The 27,491-nt window shown below is 38.0% G+C and overlaps 1 protein-coding gene across 7 annotated transcripts in view; it reads left to right on the top strand.

Moving 5' to 3' along the window:
- bnc2 (basonuclin zinc finger protein 2) overlaps positions 1-27,491 on the top strand; it is a 275,321-nt gene that overhangs the window by 197,009 nt on the left and 50,821 nt on the right. For all 7 annotated transcript variants that reach the window (XM_088627016.1, XM_088626984.1, XM_088626962.1 and 4 more), the window contains 2 exons: positions 873-975; positions 6,756-6,991. In XM_088627016.1, coding sequence (XP_088483142.1) covers positions 873-975; positions 6,756-6,991 — 339 coding nt within the window. The remainder of the gene's footprint in view (positions 1-872; positions 976-6,755; positions 6,992-27,491) is intronic.

The following is a 27,491-nucleotide window of genomic DNA, read 5'->3' on the forward strand; positions in this document are numbered from 1 at the left end:
TTCCACTTCTAATAAAATCTATTAATAATAAAATAATACAATAGAAAAAAATCTTAAGACCATACAATATTTTCTTTTACATTAGTACTACACAATATTGGTTCAGTGTCTTTTTAAAATATGAACCCATGCCCTGGTGTGTCAGTGTGTACCTAGTGGTGTTAAACCTATACTTTCTCCCAGGCTAATGTCTTGATAAATCCTCACGTCGGGCAACTTAGTCTTCCCATAAAGTCTACCTCAATGTATTTGAATATTGATTGGAGGAGCAATCATGCTGACCGGCAGTGTTGGGCAGCAGGGAGAGGCTGGGTCAAATTTTGCAGAGTGATTCTATGGGTCTGTGGCCTGATGGGTACAGAGAGCCAGACCTACTTTTACAAACACATTTCTTTTCTATTTGAAAACAAAAGAAAGCATCTACTGTGTGTAGGAATATGGCAAAGTGAAGGGCTGTGTGTTCCTGGAAATAGCAACCACTGTACAATTAATGTTTGGTTATCAAAACACTAGGCCTTAGTCTTCACTTAGTTTGTGTTTGTCTTTTCAGTTATTTGAATTCCCTTTTCAGTGTGATTTCGCCTTTCTTAAGTTATACCGCGTGAACAACGTGCAGTGTATTAAAGCTAGTCAGTGTTGTTAGTGGATATTTCGGAAATATTCTGACTTCTTTCTAGTTTTGAAATTGTCTTACACTGACAAACTTTAAATATCCTCTCGTTGATGGGCTTTATTATCATATATTATTTACCAATAATAAAAATAATAACTGCAGAAGCTTTAGAGCCCCACAGGACCTGAACATGTTTCTTTCTCACTGTAGAGCTGAGGTGTTTCATTGACAGCCTCCATGCATCCTTGTGTTTCCGCAGGCCATACGCTGCACTCTGGTGAACTGCACATGCGAATGTTTCCAGCCTGGCAAGATAAACCTGAGGACCTGTGACCAGTGCAAGCATGGCTGGGTGGCGCATGGTAAGACACTAACACGGGGTCTTTATTTTTGCTATTTGGGATGTTGTAATATAGCACCCCTCTAAAATCAGAAATAGGAAAGCATTACAGCGCAACTGAGAATCTCTTAGTTCTTCATTGATTCACGCACACTAGAAACAGGTTTGAAGTGTCTTCTTGAGCTTTTCTCTTAACAGATTAAAGATTAAGACATTTTGTTTCTTTACATAAAATGGAGAGCCTTTTTTATATTCAGTCTGTCACTTAATCTACTGTCTCCACTGGTCAATACTAGACCCGTGCCATTGCCTCAGTCAGAATTTTATTTCATTTGGCTGAAGAACAGAAGGCTGCTTCTTGTGATTAAATCTGTATCTGCAGCCTGTAACTCTGAAACATATTTTGTACATTAAAGTTGAAAATGTGTCCACATATACCTCTTTAATATGTGCTGTGCAGACTTTACTCTGTGGGAATCAGTTATTTTTCTATTTGAATGTTGAGTTTAAGAAGTCTGACAATCAAGCTGCATCTCTTTTGAGACAATATTAAAACAAATGGTATACAATAGGGAAGGTGTATCAAGGAACATTTTAGGTATTATAATTTTCTTGTCTCTTGTAGTCACCAATCAGATTTGTATCAACTTCTGGAAATGCAGGTGTTGTATTCAAAAAGATTTTTTACTCATGATATTATTATGTAAATTAGACACAACAAAGTCCTTGACATTATTGCCCTCGCCCCCTGAGCTGATAGCCATGGTGGAATTGTTCTGGTTAATGTGACACTCCTTATTAAACCAGCACGATCTGGGGTGTTTAGCATGAACAATGTCTTAGAAGCATAGATGGCATCAGAGGCATCATGTTAGTGTATGTGGGTACATGAGCTCACATACATGAGAGGGGTATTTAGCTGGTTTGCCTCACTGCACCTCATTAACGCCCTCAGGAAAGAAGTAACGAAACAAACCTGGACTCTGCTCAGGTTCATTGGACACCTCAAGCCAGTCAGAAACTTAAAGAGGACTCCATTGCTCTTTCGTTTGCAGCACTCTCTTGCATGTGAGCTACAGTTTGCACTGCTGTAATTGGCCAACAGAAAAGTAAAATAGTCAGTGAAATTATAAAAACAAAACTTGGATGACAAAGCTTGTAATGAAGAGTTGTGTTACATATGTATTTGAACTGCACAGTTTCTTATACAGATCTTAATTTTTCCACCGGTTTCTGTTTGAAACTTCTTTTCTGATGCACTTTAAGTAAGCAGTAGCCTAAAAGCATTGTACAGTATAAGGGGGGAAGAGTCTGATTCTCTCTAGAGCCACAGCCACAGTTTTGCATCCTATAAATATGCAAAACACTTGAGCTGTAGTTTTACACTGCAAACATTTAATATACAATATACAAAACACGTGCATGTTTGTCGCTGTTTGCCGTGACCTGATTAATGTATTGGCATTCCCTTATTTCAAAACAAATCTTCCGTGGACTAAAACACACTTGTAGAAGATTGGTGTAGTGATACTCTCAGGAAAAACTCTCTGAACACTTTCTAAAAAACAAGAATGTTTTGATGCTGCTCCTCATAGAACAAACAAATTTAAGCTATATGACTTTTTTGAGGGGCCCTGGTTCAGAGAGTAGCTACATTGCACTGAACCCACTCTGATTTTATCTGCTTTTCCTTGAACTTTTCTATAAGGTTATGGGCCCTCATAAAACCTGTTATTCTTATCTCTGTTGGAACCACATCCTGCTTGTCTGGCAGCTTGCAATTTGGTTTTTGAGCTTTGACTCTGGATTGTTTAATTAAGAATTAATTAGCTGAGATGCAAACACTTAATGTAGGCTTTCCTTTTTAATGTCTCACTAATAATGAAGCAGATTTAAAATCAGGAGCCTGTGACACAAATGTTTGTATCGGATAAAGAGGGACCCAGCTCTGACCAATGGCTTCTGTCCTCATCTCCAATATCACACCTTACTTCCATATGACATTGAAAACAGCCACACTTCTCTCATTAATGAGAACGAGCTCACACCTTCAGTGCTGACATTTCACTACATTGTCCTCTTTCACTGCGACTCCCAGGCTGGCTTTCAAAGAAAGCCAACACTTTTCTTTTATAATAAGAGAAGGGGGATTCCAAAGCAGACAAATAAAGATATTATTTGTCTTTCATTTGAGATTCTTCTTCCTTCATGAATTGTATAGCTGACAGATTTTAAAGTAGCATTCATGGCTCATTAAAATAACTTTTGAATACTGGAAAACTGCTTGAAATGTGTTTTAATGGGTAGGAATAACACAATTTTAAATTAACATTAGATATTAAAGTCATGGTTTTATGCCTCATGTTCAATGTATCTTTTCATAAAGATAAATTCTGTAAAAAAATGTGCAGAAATAGCAGAGCTAAATCACTTTTTCTTGCTCTCTTCCTTTTGTGTTTGTTCTTAAATGTGGAAATATATTTAAAACTAAAAACTGGAGGCACTCGTTTACCCAGAGAGTTGTGGAAGTATGGAATAAGCTGCCCACCAATGTTGTTGAAGCTGATACCTTGGTTTCTTTCAAGAACCAGCTGGATGAAATCCTTGTATCAAACTAACTACAGTACCAAATGGGCCGTGTGTGCAAATGGCCTCTTGTTTGTAACCTTTCTTTTGTTCTTATCATGAGATTTCTGAGTTGTCACAAGTCAGAAGAAAGAAAGTCATTTTTTTGTATCTGTTAATTTCCTTTCCTTTTGTTCTCTTCTTAATATATTTAAATACACCGTTTTATTAAAGTTCATTTGCACTGCACTTTACTGTGGGCTGATATTGACAGGCTGTGGGCCTCTATTGCCGCTGTATTTTTAAGCATGCCCATAGAGAACCGAGATGATCATAGAGATGAACTTCAAAGGACGGTGAGGCAAACAAATTCAACATTAATTTGTTTTTACACCAGTTTAACTACATTGACAAAAGGCCTGTGAAATGGATATACTGTATTTCCTTTCACAAAGTGATGCCTGAGCATATACTATGGCATTTTACAGGCAATTTACTGTTCTACGAGCCTGTGGGCCTTTACATCTATAGTTAATAAAACTTCATTGTCTAATATTATTTAACTCAAGTCCTATTGCCTTAGTTCAAAGTCTTTTTTATTATTGGTAATTTTATTTGGGTATGAAGTATGTTAGTTCAATTTGTTTTTGTAAGAGTATAGTTATCTAGATTAAATTTGTTATCAGTGTCTGTTTATAGTCAGTCTCTTTACTCTTTCACTTTCTGCTAAACAGGGAAATTGGGAGAAGCTTAACATAGATTGAAAATTATTTTGTTTGGAAAAATATAAATTCCTTCTTATTTTTGCACGGTAAGGTGGCAGCTGAAGGAAGAGGGGTCTGTTTTTCTGTGTAAACACTGTTTACATGAGTGACAGAGTTTCACCCAAAATCATAGTTATATAATTCAGGAACAAATAATAGTATCAGTAGCAGCAATAAAGGAAGAGTTTGCAAAATGGTTTGTAATGAAATGCTTTTTTGTGTCTTCTAAAGCCCCCTGTTGGACATAGTGCTAGTTAAAAAGTAACCTTGAAGACAGTTAGTTCTTTTGATGTGGCACTGATTCACTCTGTTGAAATGCACTGTACTCACACAAGTGTTGTTTTCTGTACTTCAGTTTTTTTAGCTTTTCCAGAAGATTGCTAATTAACAAATGGGTTGTTGGTAGGAAATACCAACTTTTCCAATTTTGTCTGAAATAGTTTTTGCAATGTATATGTCCTAAAGTACTGTACTTACCTACAGTATCTAATATGTGTATATGGAAAAGTATATGGAGTATATGAAGAAGTCATAAGGCTGTTCCATCTTCTGTAGCACTATGATATGATAAGACCTAATTAATATTTATAACTATAAGTGACTGCCTGCCCATAACCACCATGGTACTAGGGGGTGTTCCTTGTTATCTGTGAACACTTTTCAGTTTTATGGTATAATATAGCAACCATCACTACGAATTATAGGACTGTATATACAGTAATTATGTACAATATACTATATATATTTGTGATATTTAAGTCCTAATCTGTATTCAGTTGACATTTAATAAGAGGAATAAAAATAATTATAGTTGTGTAGGGCTTGTGAGACAGTATTTTTCCCAAATCAGCCAAAAAGACCGATCTGTTATTTAAAAGTCAGTTCAAAAGGTTTCTCCTCATGGTTTTTTTATGTTACAAAAAATAAGATAAAAGAAAACACCTGTTTGGCCAGCGAGAGAGGGCCGTCAGCGAGCGTCACAGGGCCCCCATTGAATTTTTTCCCCTCTCTCGCTCTCTGAGACCTGTCAGGAATTTCTCTCTCTCTTTTTTTATTTCATTTCATCTGCACATTGGCAGCGACTCTGACAAGTAGTTCTTCATTTTTTATTATGTTCGTGTCTGGCAGAATCTGTTGTCAGGCAAAAACCTCGTCAGCGGAAAACCTGTCGTAGGATCAGAGGAGGCAAAAACAGGTGTCACACAGGCAGTCAAAACTGCGGAAAGAATGGAGGTGGGGGGGGTAGGAGATTAGGCTAAAGAGAGAGAGAAGCAGACAATTACATTAATGCCACTGCTTTTATCTCATAGATGTGTTATTATCTCATGGTGCTGAGTGCGCAGTTGCCTCAAAGAGAAGAAGACGGGAGACAAGGGGAAACTTGATAGTTATTAACTGAAGAGGCAGCATGTGTGTCAAAGCTGGATGGGTTTCAAAGTTTGCAGCTAGGAGAAGGAGGAGGGAAGAAAAAACCTCATGCAGACAGCAGTGTCTGTGAACTAACTGTAGTTGCGCTCCCGGCTGCAAAAAGCTAGTGGCAAACTTGGCTTGGAATCAGATCATAGAAAACATTGATGAAAGATCTCATTGAGAAAGGTTATAATTTTGTGTAGAATACAGCAACTCCAGCAGGTTAGTTTTTTGTTTATTTTTTTGTGCCATTTTTACTCATTTATTATTATATTTTGGAGAGTTGCTTGGATTTACAATTTATTATTTTGGTACGGTAGGAATTTATCCCAGCGAACATGCATGCTTTCTGAATCTTTTGTTTGTCACCGAAGTTCTATAACTCATTTGGAGTGAAAGGGCTTGCTTTTCTCTGTTTTGACAAAAATATTGTCAAGCTCAGGCCTGTGACTGACACTTCTTCATGAGAATACATTATAAACAGTTTACATTTTTGTGGGGCTACATAACAGCAGTGACAAAAACAAAAGGACATTTTTAATTTACTCTGTCTAAGCGGCTGTGCGAGGTGGAATTCACATTGTCCATATTGAATACCTAAGAAATTTGATTTTACATGCTTTCAAATAGAGTATTCATAGAAAGGAAGTCTGACGTAAAATGTCTTGTTTTCCAATAATACAATCTTTGACCTTGCCATTTTCTTTAAAAAAAAGTGCCGCAAACAAAATTAATTTATTTTTCTTGAAAAATATATCCAGAAACTTGTAGTACAAATGCAGAAATCGTCTTACATTTAGGTGCAAAACAATCTTGTGAATAAATGGGAGGAATTTCTGGGAGACGAGTGCTGCAGGATCTTGTGTGTGGAATTCCTGGGGTCCTCCACAATATTTGCACAAACCTCTAGGGGTTTAATTCCCATAATCTTGGACGATTTATGACAAGACTGCTGCCGGGTTTTGCATCTTTGTGTGCATGTGTAGACACACTCAAACGAGTATGTGATGCCCTCTTGTTTGTTTTGTCTTTTTTTTTTCTTCCCCACCTGACTACTGCTCAGCGCTGGACAAGCTCAGCACCCAGCACCTGTACCACCCCACGCAGGTGGAGATTGTGCAGTCCAACGTGGTCTTCGACATCAGCAGCCTGATGCTGTACGGAACGCAGGCGGTGCCGGTGCGTCTCAAGATCCTGCTGGACCGGCTCTTCAGCGTGCTCAAGCAGGAGGAGGTGCTGCATATCCTGCACGGCCTGGGCTGGACACTGCGAGACTACGTCAGAGGATACATCCTCCAGGTGAGCCACCCAACTGAACTGCAACATGTCTGCCCCTCCTATCCCTAAAGTGATATAGTTAGAGATAGTCAATGCATTCCTGACTAACGAGAGTTTACTTGAGAAGCAGTGGTCTTATAGGATCTGTGAATTTATTAATGTAGCGTTCACACATGGCGGAATCTGCAATGTTTAGACTTCAGACTTCATGACGAAGACAACCCGCCGATCCTACAGTATGAGAGCCTTATGGCCCATTATGATTTGTAAACAAGCGCGTGTGTTCTGATGCCTGTGTTTACAGCAGCTAAATTTAGAATCAGCTGTTTGTTTGTTTTTTTCTTTTTTGTGAGAATTCATCCGTTACACTGCTTTCTTGCTGCACAATGTCTTTCACAATCACACAGTTGATTTGCTGGTTTTGTCCCATTTGATCATTTTTGTTAGAAAAAAAACTAAAAATATACAATTTTATTGCAAAATATTCTTTAAACCTAGCTCATGTGACATTTGCACAGTATGTACTGTGAAGTCTTTTTAAAAGTGTTTTTTTGTTAATGTGAGGTTATTTTTTTTGGAGTGAAGCCTATTTGAAAGTAAATGGAGGAATGACAGGACATCATACTGTAAAATAATTAATGTTATAGTGGTAATAACAGTTGTAAATACTTAAGATATAGTACAATAAGATAACACTCATTATGACAAATTCATTCCTTAACTGCGAATTGTGTTTAAATAAACCTTCATTTTTATTATTGCTGTAAATACTCTGCTGAACTGACATTTGTCTTGTCAGAATGTGTTATAAAATGACAACGGAAGGAAAAAAGAACAACTAATTTTAACATATATAGACATCCTAAATCTTATCTGGGAAAAAGAAAAGCTGAAATACTGTATGAAGAGCCCAGTCATATAATATTACTATGAAACATTTAAATCCTCAGTCTCCATTATATTACATTTAGAAAATCTTAGTCCAAATCCATGTGAAGTGTTCATTTGAAAAAAATGTTTATTTCACAAAATCAGTTTACCCAGATTCATTCATACAGGTATTATATAATCAGATTTACTATTATATTATTTATTGATTTATTTAAATTATATATGATTCTCTATCTTTATTTTTTTATAGGCGGCTTTGAAACTTCATATTTTTCTGGGGTTTTTGTATTTAAGCATGTTTTTATACTAAAAGATCCCAAGAGACGGAGGGGTCTATAATCTTGGTTTCCTTCAGTTTTATTTTTTTTCTTATTTGTTAGTAAAAATACAGTAAACTTGTGAGTTTATGTTAGGGTAGTATACAAGTCTTAGTTTACACCTCTAGCTGTAACTTTTTGCTTAACAACTAACTTTCACGAGGCCGTTGTGAGTTACAGAACAAGTTTAAATTGGTGAATTCTCACGTTCGCTTATTTATTAGAAAAATTGAAACCTCTTGTGTCTGGAAAGAGAGGTCAGTGTTTATAGGCTTGCACACTTGCATGGTTTAGTGCACTTTAGTCTCTCTAGAATTTTAAATTTGAATATTGCTCTCTTTGTTCTGTCAGCAATATGTCCCTTTCCGAAAAAAAAACACGAAAAATGTCACGCCAGCGGATTGTAAAAAAACCACAATAATATGTTTTCCCCTTTCTCCCCAAATTGAAATCAGACACGTTTTTTAATCAAAGATACAGCGGTTTGGTCTAACAGCAAACCAAAGTGTTCCTGAATGAATTAGTTAGGAGCAACTTTACATGTGCTTGTGGTTACTCCAGTGTGTCCAAAGCCAATACCAGACAGAGGTAGATGTGTTTTGTTTTGAGGCCTTGAATAAGTGGAACAATATGCGAACCTTAAGGGTGTCATTTTAGGGCCTGCTTTGTTTAACCAGCTTCTGTGAGTGAAGCCTTTTTTATTCATAATTGCACAGTGTTATAATTGTATTTGGGAAATCAGAACTATCAATGTATTACATAGTTGGTATTTTTATTCATCTGCTGTCAGCAGCCTGCAATTCTTTCTTTCACTATCCCTTTGGTATTTTGAACATTTTTTTTTTCATTTTAAAACGCAAGGCATTGTGAATTACTGACATGAGACTACAGTCCCAGCAGGGATATTGAAATATTATATCCTTATATAGCAGTTTATTATCAGCTGTTTTTAATATACTTAGCCTCTAAGACATGTGTCGCAGTTTCATACTCAATATGGGGGAGAAAACTTAGGAGGGGGTCTGGACTGCGCTCGGAAAAAAAAAATCAGCAGCTTGCCAGAGCGCTGGCCAGACATTCCAAAGATTTGTTCAAATAATCTTCAAAGAATTTTGACTGTGCTGTTGTCAGTCACATTAAGGATAGCAAAATCCCATAATACCCTATTAGTCTGTAAGTATGTATGAAATTCAATCAGTTAGTGCCCTGAGGGCAACAGTTTTTTCATTATTGCTTTTAACAACAGTCTATTGAATATTATATCTAGTAAAGGACAGGGCAGTTATTAGTGTTAGTTGGGTGAATTGGTTGGAGTACTTCAGATAATATTGACCACATTGAAATCATAAAGTAATATTGTAGGGCCACTGGGAGGGGGTGGATAAGGGTGAGAAACCAAAAGGTGTTTAATTTAGAGTCTCAGCAAAACAGAGAAGTTTTTTTTTTTTGTCAGAACATTGACAAATGAACTGGCACATGGGATCATATTTGCGAATACCAGTTTCTCACGAGAAAAGAGTAATGACTATAATAAACCTCTTAGCCTTATTTCAGCCTTATTTGTCATGAATCAAGTACTCCTGCTGCAGTGCTTGTATATTACTTATAAACTAATGACATTAACTTGTTTTTAAATGATTTGTTACTCACAATACAAACAAGGCTGTTGGACAATACATGTTCAAGGGATGTACTGTAGATATAGTATTTAAACAAACTTCCCGTTACACAGAAGTTTGATCTTAAAAAGCTGTTATACTTTGCAGGATATTTCAAACTTGCGAGCTTTTTTTTATTACAAATGTATGAAATTAAAATATGTTTGACTAAATTACTTGTCTCCCTCATAATTGGAGTTCTAAACAGAAGTCTGAGAGAAGCTCAGATCCTAATCTCACCCACATCTGTGCTCCTACATATAAATGTCTTGCCTCCTGAACTTCCTTTTACTTACTGTATTTCTCTCATGCTCCTCCCACTACCCCATCTGGAGCTTTGCAGCAGCTCCCTCGCTCATTCCTTGTGACAAGGAGGGGTGGGGTTCTGTCAGCCTCATCTTTATGGATAGTCTGCTGTTCCCTGAGCCAGATATGTTACCCCAAACAAGCCTACAATACATTTTTGTCTCTATGTTGCATTTATTAGGATTGACTGAACTACTCTTGTACAATTTGTATGGGCGCCTACTGTCAGTAAAAAATTCACAATTGTCAGTCTGTGGAAATGTGATCTGTTTTTCTGTTTTAGTTTATTAGCATCTGCACACAATTTTGAGAAGAGCCCTCAGATAAGCTTGCAACTTTTGACATATGTCATAGACCACCAAGGTTGGAGGTGGTGTGCTGCAGAATATTACTCTTCATACAATGTCATAAGTATTCAAAGAAAAAAAATTTCTGAATATATGAGATTTGTTATAAAAACAATTCATGAGAAACACAACAGGAGGTGAATTAGTCCATGAAGTGGATCCCAAAAGGCTACTACTTAGAAACTTTGTCAAGTGCACCAACAGACGTAATCTTTATACTGAACATTGTTACAGCACATGCTTGAAAATTTGCTGTTGATCATACCTTGTAATACTGATCTTTAACATGCGCCAACCTGATTTGTAGCTGCATAACTCAGTAAGCTTTTTACTGTTACAGAAGTTGCATTTCACTTTAAATTACATCAGTATACATTGTACTATAGTAAGAGCCATTTCCCCTAAGATAGTTGATGATAACGTGTGACTTTTAACATCTCTGTACATGCTCTGTATTTTTGTCTTTTCATTGGAGAAGTAAATAAATATGTTACCACTTTTACTGAGAAGGTTTACAGTAATCATGGTGGTTGATGAATCTGAAAATAAGTGGTTTGTTGTTTATTAAGAACATAAGAAAGATTGCACATGAGAGGCCATTTAGTCTGTCTAGTGTTTAGCCTATTTTGTTGCTAGAAGTTACAGTATTTGATCAGAGGATCTAGCCCAGCCATTTTGTAAAACAAAAAGTATATTAACTCCAATAACTTTGGTGGACAACGTGCTCCATTCTTCCTCATCCCCTTGCATAAAGAAAGAACTTTTGTTCTCTTAATGCTGGAAGCAGCAGATATTACAATGCTAGACACATTGTAGTGGTTTAAATAAACAATGCAGTTTGTTTTGGGGGTAAAAGCTATTGCACCACCCACATTTTGATAAAGTTATTATATTATCCTTATCTTTACCAAAGTTAGTACATCACAAATATCCAGAAGACCAAAAGTGGTAGAGATTGCAGCCAGATTCCAAACCATAAGGGAAAGCCAACCAAAACAATTTCAACCTACTGTACAGAGGTACTTCCACCTTTGTGACAAAGCCACAGATTAAAATATAATGATGACTTAATCCAGATATCGGGTGAAGACTAGATCACAGTCTGCCTCACTTTCTTAGTCCTGTAACACTTAGATAAGCTGTTATAGAAGTTGTCTTAGAAGATCAGATATTATCCTCAGTGGTCAGCATTTACCTTTTATGTGGGGTGTATTCAGCGTTTTGCGCACTTGAGACGTGGGTGACCTGCTTCTCTGCTGATACAATATTTAATGCCGTACAGTAACACCATCCAAATGAAGGCTCACAGTCCAATAATTTTGTGCACTAGCAATACCACTTAACAACAGATATAAACAAAAAAACAGGGAGTCATGAAAGAAAAAGGGGGTGATAGAAATTCCTTCTTGAATTTACTAGGGTTCATATAACAGATGACCTGTGTGTTACCATGGAATAAATCTTAAATTTTACCTTTATTAAAGACTTGGTGTCATCACATCTGAGATGACTTTGAATGTAGGAGAAGCCCTTATGAAGTGTTGGCAGTTTACAGCACAGTTCTAATTACTGCTACACAAAAATGTAAGATGGGAAGCACTGTAGCTGTCACTTTACTGTCAGTAGGTTCCATTCACTGTCTTACCTGTCACTAAAGGCCAACAATGGAGCTATCTCTATGCTTTTCGACATCCTCAAAATCTAAATCTGCGGGTTTGCTTTCATTCTTGTTTGGTGGGGCAAACTGTGTCGTTTTAGTAGGCCATAGTAATTGCCAACAAGTTTGGTCTATTGAGGGAAACATTTTTTTACCTTAGTTTATCTTATTTTACGTTTCTATTTGAGTTTGAAATGTTCCTATACATATACATATACATGTTTTAATGGTTTCTTCTAGCATTTACAAACTGCTTATTCAAGGTTAGGATCAAAATGAATAGGTTTTACTTATGTTACTGAGATTGACGAGACGAGGCAATGTCTTTGAAAGTTTGTTAAAGGAGGACACAGAGGCTAAATGCATTTTGTGAAGTATTTCTATGTCTTGTTTTAATTTGCAAAAAGTAAATTATGAATAGTCATTGGACTTTAACCCATAGTATTACAACATGAAAAGAAAACCCGTTTTATTTTCAGACATTGCCTAAGTAAAGGTATTGCATTATAAAGTACATTCCAAGAAACTTACATGCAGCATGAGATACTGGTTCATAAAATCAATTGAAGAGAACGTACTGTAAAAGATGTAAGATGTACTGTAAAAGATGTAATGTAAAAGAATGTACTGTATAAAGGGCAGACTCTTTCAACACAGTTTAAAAATCTAGGAACTTATTTGGGGATTTATTTGAATAATTATTAATTTTATGATAGTAAAATATGCAACTTTTGCCCATTGCAATATTGGCTGCAAAACACTTTTGCTAAAATCATTACAGTAAATCCTCTTGAAATTCACATTAAAAAAATGATTATGCTTATCCGTTGTTACTTGAAAATATACTGTCCACGAGACTCCTATGCACAAAACAAGAAAAGTTATCGATAACATTCCTTGTTTGTGTAAATATTTTTATTAAAATACATGGTAAGAATATCGGTAGATCCCTGCTCTTTTTTTACCCTGAGTGTGTTCGTGTCTGATACATACACACTGGTGGTGATGACACACCTGTCCAACCTTATATTTTCAACAGCCCTTTAGATTTAGGGTCCCAGTGAGCTGTAGATAATGGTTGCAAGGTAGACACTAATCCATTTCAGAGCATACACGTACACACACTCACACCTACCCACATATATGGGTACAATTTAGATATGCTAATTAACCTAGACAAAATGTCACTGACCTATGGGCGGAAACCACAGCAAACAGAGAAAACCCACATGGCCACTGGGGTATCTTGTAACCTCCACTCAGAAAGTGCCCTAGGCCAAAATTGGGTCCAGAATCCAAGAGCTCCGAGGCAGCTGTGCTAACTGCCATTCCACAGTGCCGGCCCAGAGAAGAAACACTGTGGGAAAAGCTGCTAACTTTAATATGGTAAGGATCTGTACTTGTATTGCCTTAGGTGAACAGGACGGGGGGAAAAAAGAGACAGCAAAGGATTAACTAGCAGTGTTGAGCACTTCTGTCACTTCTGCCTTGGGTTATAGTGTCAGTAGTGTGTCACAGAGTCCATGACATCCACAGATGACAGCAGTCCATGACTTGAATACTGTTCAATGACACGGCTAAGCTCTGTGTTGGAAGCCGGCCAGCATATAAGGAAACAACACTTCCTTGTGTCAAATGCTGTCCAGATCTTTAAAGATTTTGATGAACTTGCGCGTTCTCTCGCTCCCTATCATAGGGCCTTCAGACCTCTCATTTGGCTGTGACATTGACATAGCCTTGCTGTTCTCCAGCAGCTCATCTCTCCTTGTTTTGCAGCAGAACAGTGCGCCTTTTTTTGGTGACAGACAGTTGTTCGTGCTTGAATAACCCACGATTTGAATTCTACCGCTTGTGGCATCCATGTAATGCTTACCAGTAGGTACAGCTGTTAACTATTCGCTTATAAATAATCTTTTCCCCTCTTCAACCTGTCTCCCAGGTAGCGTACCTGTCACCGTTAATAACTCAACGGGGGCTCCCTGGCGATTTGGCCCATCACTTGTCATTCACTGCGCAGCGCAGTCGCTCGCACCCTGTGAGAGAGGAGGCCCCACGGTCTGCAGCAGTCGGATCATTTCATTCCTTGACTTTCATGAGCCACGGCAGCTCCTTTACTTTATACCTTCCCTGTGATCCACAACCGTGAAAAATGTAGACCGGTTCCACAAGACAAGGACTCTTTTACAGTTAAGCTCTTTCTATTTAACAGGGCTTTCAGGTGATACGTTTTAATTTTGTCTCTGCATGGCAGCACAAGAGACACTCGACATTACAGACTCTATGCTCTGTACTGTATATCCTCTGTGTCTCTCACCATTTTTCTGTTTCAGGTACTGTACTATAAAGCACTATTAATCTTTCAGTATCTTGCTCTCGATCTGCCCCTCATAATGTTTCTTTGACTCTTTTTTTTTTAACTTTTCACAGCAAGATTTTGAAGACTTTTTTAGAATAATAGCACATTACTACATAAAGGACAGGTAACCTTTCCATGTACATTTACATGGAAAAAAACAAATAAATTTGAGTCAATCCATCTATCCATCCCTTTCTAACTGGCCTGATATAGGGTGGCTGGGGAGCTGAAACATATCCCAGCAAGCAAGGGGCAACCTAGATGGGACACCAGTCCATCACAGGACACACACAGACACAAACACATACACCCATACCAGGGCTTATTTTCCCAGAACCCAATTAATCTACCAATATTAATCTACCTGTATGTTTTTGGACTGTGGGAGGAAACCAGGTCACCCGGAAGAAACCCAAGCAAACATGCAAACTCCACACAGATAGCACCCCAGGTCTGGAATTGAACCCACGGCCCCAACACAGCAAGGCAGAAATGATAATGCTCATTGTGATTGTGTTGTCAGTCCCTTCCTGTTTTTTAAAAGTGGGCCACCAAAGCAAAAGTTTTCAGATAGTTTTCTAATTCCATCTTTGGTTGCAGTGACAAGATTACTGCAAATTTCACATCTGCCACAGATACTTTTCATAATATTGTTACTATGGACAATCATCTTTAATGACTTGATTCTGGTTAATCTCAATGCTATGCTTAATCATATTCCACATTATCTGTAAAGACATAACCCTAAAAATTTAATCAGAAAAATAGTAACAATAATAACAAATACATTTCAAAGCATACTGTAACTATGAAGTAGAGTTTATACTGAAGTTAGGTCGACTGTTATGGTATAGTAAATCTGTAGAGAAAGCTTGACTAAAGATGAATGGACTCAGCAATTTATCATTGTAAATTAAAAGTTCAGAAAGTTAATCAATACCATATCAAAAAACCTCTTAGTACTTTGAGCAGTTTTCAGGTAAAAAGAGAAACTGACTACTTGCTACTAATCACAATTAATATCCCAAAAAAAGCTGGGTGAGGGATATTTTCACAGCTGTCATCACCCATGTTCAATCTTTTCTTATTTCATGGATGGGATCCAACAGTACCTTTGTGGTTCAGAACTTTGTAAATGTATAACTTCAAAATGCTTAATCAGAAAATCAAAATGAAAATCAAATCAATTGAGTTTGTTACCTGTGGCTTACCTCAAGATACACAAGTGTCATTCCGTGAACAGTGTAAAAATGCAGCACATTGTGGATAAATGAGGTGCCAACTCACTTTATGGAGCTCAGTGAATATAATTACAGGATAATTATTACAACAATACCGCAAGAAAATGAAACAGCACTCTAGTCAATTCCATTTTTATTGTTTTCACTTAAAAAATATTTGGATGTTTAGACTTCACATTTGGAGGTGTGGCTTTATAAAATGTGCTAGGAAACTCTTAAAACAATTTTAAGAAGAGCACCATCTTAGTGTATGAGTGTTCAGCACAATGATACTTTCTTAGTATAAGAATTGCAAAACTTGAGTGGTAACAGCATGTACAGTACTTCATATTTTAATTATTTTGTTATCTTTCTTATAATTTTCTGTTTATTTTTACAGATTTTATGTATCCACTCTACCTATTGCTGATTTGTCATCAGTCTCTACTCTGATTGTCTGATAAATGTAATCTATGCAGATTGGTATCAAGCAACATAATCCATAAGGTGAAGAATGCCCGGTCTTTGCCTAATCAGGGTAGCTGGAATCAGAAACAGAGTACAGTACATTAGAACACCTTAGAATTCTTTGTGGCAAGTTACATGTACATCAATTAAGAACAGAACAGGTTTAGTTTGCTTATCTATTTTATTTCTATTTGTGTCATATACTGTAATTTGTATTTTAAGGCATTGTGGAATTTCTTTACCTTCAAGTTTTCTTCCTAATTGCTACATGAAATAAACTCTCCATTGAGATCAAGTAAAATAGGAGGAGTTCAGTTCATACTGAAACCAGCAACCTTGACATAGAATTAACATGCATATGTGACTCGACATCGTCCACAAAGTGGAGTAGACACAAACACCGCAGTATCTGTTAGCCCGGCCATTTCCTTTGTGCAAATACAGACACATGCTTGTGGTGTGCACTGACTTTTATAACACATGCATGGAAGTGCTGTGGGAAAACCGGATAATTCCAATATGTCTGGGGTTGTTCATTTCAATATGGTAGGCCTTTTCTAACTTGGCTGTAGAAGTGCTGGGTAATGGAAACACCTAGACCAGATAAATCTGGGCTTGAAAGGGGGCTGGTAATCCTTTACATGCTTTCCAAAATCTATAACCAACTGATATATGAAGAAGAGAGAAAAAAAAACTTGTTCAAAAGCATTCTTTCGGTGATTTAAAGGGTCGAGTACTAATGAAAAAAAGAAAACAGAATTCAAAACAAAAAAGACTCATTGCTGAGGTTGAGGTAGCTGTGGCAGCTCATATATTTGAAAGGTAATATAGCTCAGTCAAACTGAATGCACTGTGCTGTAGGCCCAGGATCCTAAACCACTGTCGGTAACCCAACCAGCTCCTGATCCTTAAAAGTGAATCTTTTGTTCTTGTTTCAATTAAAAGTCTATCAGTAGGTGCATCAATATAAAATGCCCCTCTGGCCTCCGGAGCTGTTTGGATGAAGATGATTGAATTAGTATTGCCTCTCCAACCCCCTACAATGAACCCCAGCCCCCTCCCCCCCAGCCCCACATTAAAAACCAAAGTGATGTGTGAAAAACATAAGAAAGCCTCACTTGTGCCAGCGCACCCTTTTTAGTTGCTTGCCAGCGCCTTCATTCCCCTCAGATGTTTCCAGCTAGAGCTGTAAGTTGGAACAAAAAGCCGACGGCAATGGAGACCAGATGCCGGCATTTCTTCCCTGTCACTTGGCTTGCCTAGCAGATGGAATTCATATCAGTCGGGCATGCTCGGAGGAAGAGGCCGTGGCAGCCAACATGTGGAACTCGGGCTGAGTGACATTTTTGCTAATGTTCTGTCCTTGTAGAACATTATGCTTCCTTTTTGCTTTTATGAGATGTGGTTTTCCTGACTCAGACAAGGTTCCAGAGACCCAGCTGCATCTGCTCCCCCTTCGCCCTCCACCTCCTTCCCCGCCTCCTTCCCCACTTCCCTCGGGGACAGCCAGCAGCGACTCGGGGAGCAGCGAGGCCACACAATGGTGGTATTTTACTGAAAGAACTTGACATCTGCGTGCAGTGCGCCCAGATCATCTTAGCAGTGCAAAGGAATTTGTAGGGCATTACCAGTCACTGTTCCGTGTGGTACAATATGCTCGCTTTTTGATTTATTTAATGAGTGATGGCCTCTGGCAAAATAAGAGAGGAGTCGATTAAGAATATGTTATAAGGGCGGCAGCAGCAGCCTCTTAACAAGAATTACGATGAGGGCGGCTGGAAACAAAAGTAAAGACAGGTAAACACTACTGTGAAAAACAAGACTGCTCTTTATTTTTGCACGTATACATTTATTCATGGTCCATTTGTGTACCTTGGTGGCAGACTACCAAAGGAAGTCAGAAAGTTAAATAATTAGGTTTTGATTATTTGTTTGTTTCATGTCTGCATTCTTAAAGTCCATTTGAATCTTAAACTTTATCTTTAAATTTCTAAGAGATTTCAGAACACATGCAATAACTTTATTTAGAACAGAAAAGTTAAGACTTAGCTTTTCTGATATATGTTGGTTTCTATGGGGTAACCTTACTGATGCAGTGTAGTTCTGTAGAGAACTGATACAGAAATGTGAAACGTGCTCAAGGCACAACCTGGACATGAATTAGCACCGAGTCCATGGGAATTTGGCTGGCATTTGAATCCATTCACTTTACTGTATTTCTTGCTAATGACCCAAAGAGTTTAACAGTTTGGTAGGGGATTATGTTAGTGTTTAATAAGCAACATACTGTCGTTTTATCCTGGACTGCCACTGCTGGATTCAGGATGAACAAGGGTGGTGCTTGAAGTCTTCATCCTGTTCCTTCGACAAGACCAACAGAGTTTTGGCAAGGGGGACAGATTAATTATGGTTTTGAAAGCAGCTATTATAATGAGAATGGAGTGCGGCAGTTTTGGGTGGTCTTGATCCTCAGCAACTCCAAAGGACATGAAACAAGGCAAATTTCAAGTTACTTTTTTCTAACAACTGTTCCAGATTTTCTTTTGCTTGTAACATAGTCAGGAAATTGCCATGTGTATATTTATATTGACTCTAGAATACACGACTGAACCCTGCATGTTCAGGGCTTTAATGTTACAGGTGACAGTCTACAAATGACTGTGGTGTGGAAATTGTGCCTTGTGTTTGGTTAATGTTACGTAAAGGTTTTGGATTTGCTTTCTAGACCAATCAGTTGTTCCATACTACAAGAAAAGCCCATACCCGCACCACCTCAGTAAGTGAGTGATGCCATCAAAAGATGGAGGACTTCATGATATCTCCACAATTTGAAAAAACTGTTACTGGAAGAGGAACATTTGTTATTGAAATTAGTCAGGTCTTTGAAAATCAGCATAACATTCTGATTCTGTGTAGTGATTCAAAACTGAATAAAAATAGAAGAAACTCCAGCACAGTTGTTCGATACGTATACTAATATTGAATCTGTAAATTAATTAAATCTAAATAAAAGAGTGGTAACAAGGCTTTGTGAACCCTGCCCTGTTGTGTTTGAAGACTTGGCATGTACTGTACTTTACATATTCTGTAACTCCCAATCTTTTGCTCTCTCTCTCCCCCCTGTCTCTCTCACTGGATGAAGGTCACCCTTTCTCTGTCTTCTCCTAAAAAATTTCCATTTTAGGTAGTTGCGCTCCGTGAAAAATTTGGAAGTGATCCTCTCCCCCCATCCCCACCGCCCCCTCCTCACCCCCACCAACTCTTCAGACTCCCATTATCTTCAAACCTGTTTTCTGTTATCACTGGCTAATGCCTCATCCATGAGACTCTCGGAACAAAATGTTTTTACGTGGAATTCACATTCATATGGTTATGATTTGAGGATGTCAAGCTAGATTTTTATTTTAAGGCTTAAGGTTTGCTCTGGGCAGCAAGTGCTGCTCCAGGCACATCAAAGGAACTGGTGCACTGAATCAAGGTGATTTTCTTTCTCTCCCTCCTCCTGATCACATCACCGCCAGCTGCATCAGTGATCTGTTTGCAGGAAAAGGCTGCAGAATTATCTTTTTTTTAGTTGAACAAAGGGCACTGTTATGTAGAGTAGCTGTGACCTGAGTAGGACAAAAACAATATTGGTGACAGAGCCCAGGCCAGACAATAGGATAAAATAAATGATCATTTTATATTTAAAGTAATGTGAACATGAATGTTAATTACCTAGGAAAGTTAGAAGTCAAAGTTATCTAACACTGACAACAGTTTCGTCAGCACTGCACAGCTATTGGGCAAATATATGGGGCCCGCATGATCTTAAAAGACACTATTGCCCTACAGGTTAGAGGGTGTTTCTTGTAGTTTATGTATTATATATACCAGAATATTGGCCTAAGTCAAAGACATATTTTAATTGTCTTGATTGAAGATCAGTTTGGTTAAGTACTGGGGAAAACACATGCTGATTTGATGAAAGACTTTCTTGCACATATGAATAACATGATCATGATTTATCATTTTCTTTCTGCAATGAAAAACATATCCTTTCAAGTCTGTTCAAGAAATGTTAGAGGTGGCAGTGTGTTATGTTAGGTAAGCTTTTGTTTTCTCAATAGAGCAGCATGAAGTCAAATAATTACCACCGTCATTGCTCTCAAGTTCTTTTCCCTCCACAATATCCAAAGTTTCACCTCTTATCATTATTCCTTTTGATTTTTTTCTCAAAAGAGCAGCAGAAATTAAGTCTCATGAGTCATAACCTGTGTAACATACAAATGTAACATGTTCAGAATTATGACTGGATAACAACAGTCTAATATGTTCTAGCAAGCGTTTTGTTTTTCTTAACAGACCTTATTACACTCAGAACTTGCACTGCACCGATATTACACACATTATGTCCACTTTTGCTGAGATAGCTGGCTTCTCTGTCCCTTTTAAGCTCATTGGAAAATCTCTTTCTATTACTATCAAAGTCAGTATTGATATTTTTGCATGCTGGGGTTTGGCAGGTTTTTTAGTAGAGATGGTTTCCCAAATCATTAATTTATCAATTTTTGAAATATATAGCTCTTGTTAGGTTCTCTTGTTGGCAGGTGCTGTCACGCACAGACACTGCCAAAAGTCACTTGCTTATGATTCACAGATAAGTCATTCAATGATAAATCAATGGAATCAGAATTAATTAGCAGTCTGATAAGTTGACTTTGGAGTGCAGGGTATCACATAATGGTTATTGAGCAGTGTGCAATCAGAGGAAAGCCGGAGCCTATCCCGACAAGCAACAGGTGCAAGGCAGTATACACTATTGCGGGGAAGACACACAGACATACACACTCATTCAAACCAGGGCCAATTTTCCCAGAAGCCGATTAGCCCCCCAGTATGTTTTTTTGGATTGTTGAAGGTAACTGGGGCACTTGGAGTGAACCTACACACACACATGGGAGAAGAACATACAAACTCCACACAGACAGCATACCAGGTCCATAATTGAACCCAGGGCCCCAGTACAGTGAGGCAGCAATGCTGACCATTAAGCCATGCCATCCCTCTTTAAAATAGTTAGAAAGTAAAAATGCATTCAGCCATGCTTTAGCAATAATATGATCAAACATACAGTGTGCCACCAAGGAAGATTGCCAGGCTGTTTCATATTACCAAAGACAAAATATATATTATATATTTGCATATTATGAAGACACTTTGGTTTTAGTTGTGAAATAGTTTCAAATAATATGAGTTGCAATTTTTAAAACCTCATTTCTGTAGAGAATGATTATGTTTGGGGTGGAAACTTCAATAAATGATAAATCATGCACTCTAATACTGTAAATTAGCACTCTGGAACATTATACTGTACATGTGTGAATGTGTGTTCACTATATTTGCCATCAGTAAAACCCTGCAACATAAAATGGGTATTGAAATATATAAAAGATATAATAGGTTTTTGTGGCTAAATGTCTGCCCCCATAGCTGGTTTAATCTCGTCTGTACTTTAGTACTCACACCTCCCCTGATGTCAGCAACAACTATCCTTTAGTAACTTTCAAGATAGTTCTGATTTTCATTAGAAATATTTCATGATAATATTAGGAATGTACTCAACAGTAAATTAAAAAAGAGTGTGCTGGCTCTTTCTTACCCTGTAAGCCTAACTGGTCCACACCTGAAGTGTAAATGGAACATAAACGATGTCTTCTCATTTCAGACATCCATATCCATAGTGAAGTCCTGTCCGAATTTCAGATCGATTCCAGCTGGAAAAGGGATTGCACACGAAGCTCTTGATATTGAGGATTTGAATTATTAATTAATTATTTTTACAATGAATGTGGAAAAAATGGAAGGCCCTGGTAAATACTGAAGCTCTATAATAAATGATACAATTCAAAGCCTAAAATTCACCAATTATTTTTATAAATACAGTACATACACTGTATCATTTCATGGTGAAATACTGGCAACTCTTTAGAATCATAGCTTACGTATGGTGAAATTACAGCACTTACTGCTATGTGATCAATAAGATTATCTGAAGAGACAGACGTCTTAGCATTGTAAGACCAGATTCTATGAAGGTATAATAATAATAATAATAATAATAACAATAATAATAATAATAATAATAGCAACAACTTACACTTATATAATGGTTTTCTGGACACTCCACACAAAGCACCTTACAGTGGGGACTCCCCTCCACCACCACCAATGTACTGTACAGCCCCCACCTGGATGATACGATGGCAGCCAAAGAATTATCTAACGGCACCGGTATGCTCACCACACACCAGCTAGTAATGGGGAGGAGAACAGAGTGATGAAGCCAATTCATAGATGGGGATTATTAGGAGGCCATGATTGGTAAAGGCCAAGGGAAAATTTGGCCAGTTGAGATGAGTACGGGCAATATAAATACTCACTTATTGTCAGTTATTATGCTGGTATTTGTTCCATGACCAGAAAACATTGCCCAGGATTGACTCCACATGTCTGGAAAGTAAAGGCCTCTGTTTATCCACTAAGAAGATACAGCACTGATATTCTAATGAATGTTTTCTACACTTCGGCCTTGGCAGAGGTTTAAGGTGTGATTTATGAAAACCTTAACATGATTCTTCCCTTTGAGACTACTTATACGGATGTTTCGAGGTGCAGATGTCCATATGTTAGAATAATTCAGTTAATCAATTTGCAGTATCTCTCCCTCCATCATTATAAAGCCACAAACACCGCTCGCTTATAACTCATCGGAGGTTGCAGCAGCAAAAATCTTAGGTTGCAGATGCAAAAAGCTGGAATTACTGTATGTGGTGCAAAACAGCTTTACACCTTGGATGGGGTGACAGTCCGTTGCAGGGCACATAGACACATAGGACAATTTTGAGACACTAATTAATTAACTAGCATGACCACAGGAGGGGTGAGCAAACCAGAGCAAACCAACGCCCACAGACTGAACTCGACACACAGGACACCCCAGGCTGGAATCTAACCCAGGACCAATCTATGAGGCAGCAGATCTAACTGACTTGGCAAGGTGCCTGCCTGTTGGCAGAATCCTTATCTGTGTGTAATCCAGTAATTTTATGATGGTCTTGAAAAGGGGAGCATGCCTATCCTAGCTAATCTTGATGGGCAGCAGTCATTTACAGAACACGTCCTCTCCAAGTGCAACAGGAGTGTTAAAGAAAGCCTAGGCTTGTCACCTTGCTTCATGTTCTGTCTCTCACTGGGAGACTCCTGTTGCCTGTTGGACCACAAATATTTTAGCAAGCAGACCAAAAGAGAGTGGGTTCACAGAGCTGGGCCTTGTATCCTGCCTTTCAGCACGACTTTTGTTAGCTGGTGGTGGGGAGCTGCCAAGAGGCCTCGCAAAGTCTGTTTTTTTTAACATCTTGGCTAGCGAGTGGATTTGCCAGATTCAGGTCATGGCCTTCTCGACTTTGAAGCAGCTCCATTTCACACTGCTGACAGCTCCCTCTCTCACTCTCCCTTTTACACACGTATGCAAGAGCACATGATTATCCTTATGTGGACCTTGGCATAAAATTTTATAAACTGCAGTTTTACTTTGGAAAAAAAACCTCCAGATAGAGTGTCACTTAAGTCTGAAACATTTGGTATATACAGTCTATTTTTTTAAATCTATAATAAAAGAATGTTCATTAGATGACTGTGGTCGTGGTTGCAACTACTTTGTATGGATTGCGTGCCTGTGCAGACAAAAAGGGAGTAAACAGTTCACTAAGTGACAGCTGTGTATATTCATATTACACACATCTACCCTTCAGACAGACCTGCAATGTATACTGTATGTAGTTATTTAATAATTGTAATAATTGTATCTCTTCAACACCTGCCTCATTTTCTTCCTATATGTCTTCATTTGCAATTTAATAATATTATCTTGTATTTCCCAATTTCGTAGTTAACATCCTGAAAATGTAGAATAAAGCCTATATCCTTATTCTTTACATGTCTTTGATCGTGTTCCTGTGTTTAAGATACAGTGATTGTGGCATGCAATTTTCTTTGTAGGAAAAGATCTAGAAGAGAAATTGCAATCATTTAATCGGCTTTTATCATCCCTGTAACACTATGGATCATTATTTTCTGAATGCCTACCTAAAATATGTAAAAAAGGCCAAATATGACAAATTGTCAGTGATGTAAAAAATAATACTGTATGTATACTGTACATACAGAATGTTTACAATATATGTGCACTTGTGGGTGTTTTCCAGTTTTCATAGTGTCTTAGGTACAGTATTTAATATATTTCATTACATTAACTATGAAAACCATAGCAGGTTAAAAAAACATTAATGATAAGGTAAATTAGAAGGAGCTATAGTTACTGTACAGTATTTACCGTGGTTCAATAGCATATCTGAAAGAAAATGATTTCTAGGTGAACACCTTTAGCATTTAACCTTTGTGAACTACACCAACTGAAAAATTTCTAACCCCACACATTTTCTTAGTGGTAGTGGAGTATTTTCTTTTTTTCTGCCCCATGTAATTGTTTCCTTTTTGGCATGGCTACAGTGTGCACAGTGTTGGTTTGTTTTCTTTCTGCTGGTGTGAGTTAGTTTAATCATGCAAAATAAGGAACCTTTCATGTTTCTTTCAGAAACATATACAATAGGCAGGTCGGTCTGGTCTTTGTGCGAAAGTCAGAGACCAGGCCAGGTTTCAGCCATGTCTGCACAATGGGCACAGGCTTTTACCATATAAGCCGATGAGGAATCTTTTCTAAAATTCAGACACAGTCATTATGCAAAAACACGTGGAGTCCACTAAGGTCTGCAGTGTTTTGATTTGATAAGTGATAGCTAAATAACAAAAATTTAGTTTTTGGATTCATTTATTTACAGTACATAGCAGGTGCCCTTATGCTTTATTACTATTGAGAGAAAAGTGCCTACAACCTTAGTGCAACATCGATACTTCATCATTGGGGAATGTTTCTTACCTGTGCTAGCCATGGTTCTGGAGTTGTTTTTGCTGCCAAACCAATTAATAAACATCAGCCTTCCCAGTAGTCTTATTTCGTTCCCATGCACTTCTTAGAGAGTGCTTTTTCTGTGTGGGTTGTGCTTCAGAACGCCAGACTCAATTCACTTGTGACAAAAAGATTGAACTCGAGCTCCCAGAGCTGAAAATGGGTTTGATCAACATGAGTGAATTAGGCCCACTGCGACACCAAACACCCCCAAAAAATACTAGGGACTTCAAAGCCCCAACAGTCAGGCCTGCAGTGTTACTTGAGATGCTGGTTTATTCAGCTCCCTCCCTTGTGTCCTCCATCTCACACTGCTCTAATGCTGGTAGAGAGTGTGAACAAGACGCCACCGGAACACAACTGACACAACTCAGCAGGGCCGTGCTAGGAGCTGTAATTACAATGAAAAGGAATATTCCGCCTGTATTAATGACATGCCTCCATTCTTCAAATACCCTCCCTTCAGATGAAGCATTTAAGGGGCCTCTTAATATGGCATACATTTGTCTTTCCCTTTTTTCTATATTTCATCCTCGGCAAATTCCCTAGAAGTTACATATACTATATGCTGTCCTGTACTGGAGGAAAGCGAGTTACTGTAATGACTCCCTGAAGTGATTTCTCATCTTGGAATCATAACTTTTAGTTTAGTTTTGAGTCACATTTTGAAGACAGAGTGTGGGTGTTTTTTAATAAGTGTGATGAAGAAGTTTGGGTCTTTCTTAAGTATTTTATTCCCAAGCAGATAGAAGGAAATTTTACTTTTGATGGGTCAGTTCATTTAAAAACAGAAAACTCACTGATCTGCTGGTCAAAAATTAAGAATTTTAATCATCTGTCACTGGGGTTCCTCAGTCCTGTTACAGTCTAAATTTCCCTGTAACCTTCAAGTAGTACTGTGTTCTGACCATCTGCCTGATCCCAATGGAGAACCACAGAATGTTTCTGACATAGGGGAAGTGTGCGTGTGTGCCTTCTGACTTTAGCATTAGGAACTGATGGATGTTCACAGGAGTCACGAGGCAAGGTGGGTAAGTGTTTAGAGAGTATGAAGGAGCGTGCTTCCATTTTTGTGAGAGGCATGAAGAATGGCTCTCACTGTTTGATAATACATAGTCAAGTCCATGGGCTATTCTGTCATCTTCCAACAGCTAGTAATCTGTTATGCTGAACTGTTTGGTTATATGACATGTGATTTACTTTGTACGGGGCTTTACAGTTACAGTCTACAGTTTAGACTTCCAAACATATTTCATATGTGATCCTAGCTGGATTCAAACCAAAGCTTCCAATGTTGAAAAGCCTGGAAGGTCCATATTATTCTCCAGAGAACACAGAGTTAATGGAAGATGTTGAAAAACCTGGAATTCCTGCGGTGATGCACAGTGCAGACCCCCTCTCTCTCAGGTGCTCAAATAGTTTCCCTGAACATGTGTGTGATTTAAAGCATCTGTCTGTGGAGTTTAGGTTGTTTTTGTTTCACCCACCTTATTAGCCTTGCTGGTGGTTGTGCATCAGTGGCTTTATTAAATGGACACCCTGTCATGCAGGTGAGCGGAGAGCACTCTCCTTGCCTTTCAAAACTCTCAGCCTTCCCTGGCAATTGGTCTGGCTTCACTTCACCTCAGACAGGAGGAGTTCTCAACAATCCTTAGCTCCAAATAGGGCTCTGCAGCTGCCTAACTGCTCAATAACAAATAGAAAACCAAAACTTAAATGGAAGCAGGCAAAGGAATATGATAGCTAGCCTAAAAAATAGAGAGTAACCTGGGGGAAAATCAGGCTTCATTAAACTAGTAGTTGTGTCTTTTGCACTGCATTCAGTCAATTACTTTGGCTAATATTAATCTATTTGGTTGGAAACTGTAATAACTCAAAATTGCTTCTTGGTGCCTTTGCAGAAGTAACTTTATTTTGCTTATTGTAAACTGTGCTGGACAAGTGCCTGCTTAGTGTTGCCGCAAACTCAAGCAATCTCCCTGATAGCAATGAATAAGGCTTTAAGCATAATGTTGTGTTGTTTAAGGATTACAGACCAACAGCTGTTACCCTTGAATCAACACAGGCCCAGCCTAGACTGCTTTGTTAAGGTGGTTGTTCTTATTGTATTATTCATCTAGAATTTTTCAATATGCTGAGGAGGCTTATGTTCTTTTTCTGATCCACCATTGTCAACTTTCCTAAAAGTGCCCACTGTTGATTTTCTTCTTTTGAGATTTTGACTATTGACTTTGAAGTTGTTTTCTTGTATCTGCTGGTGGTAGTAGCCAGATTTGTAAAGTTAAACAGAAAAC

This window comes from Lepisosteus platostomus, chromosome 1, assembly GCF_059453375.1.
Source record: "Lepisosteus platostomus isolate fLepPlt1 chromosome 1, fLepPlt1.hap1, whole genome shotgun sequence".
Lineage (NCBI taxonomy): Eukaryota > Metazoa > Chordata > Actinopteri > Semionotiformes > Lepisosteidae > Lepisosteus > Lepisosteus platostomus.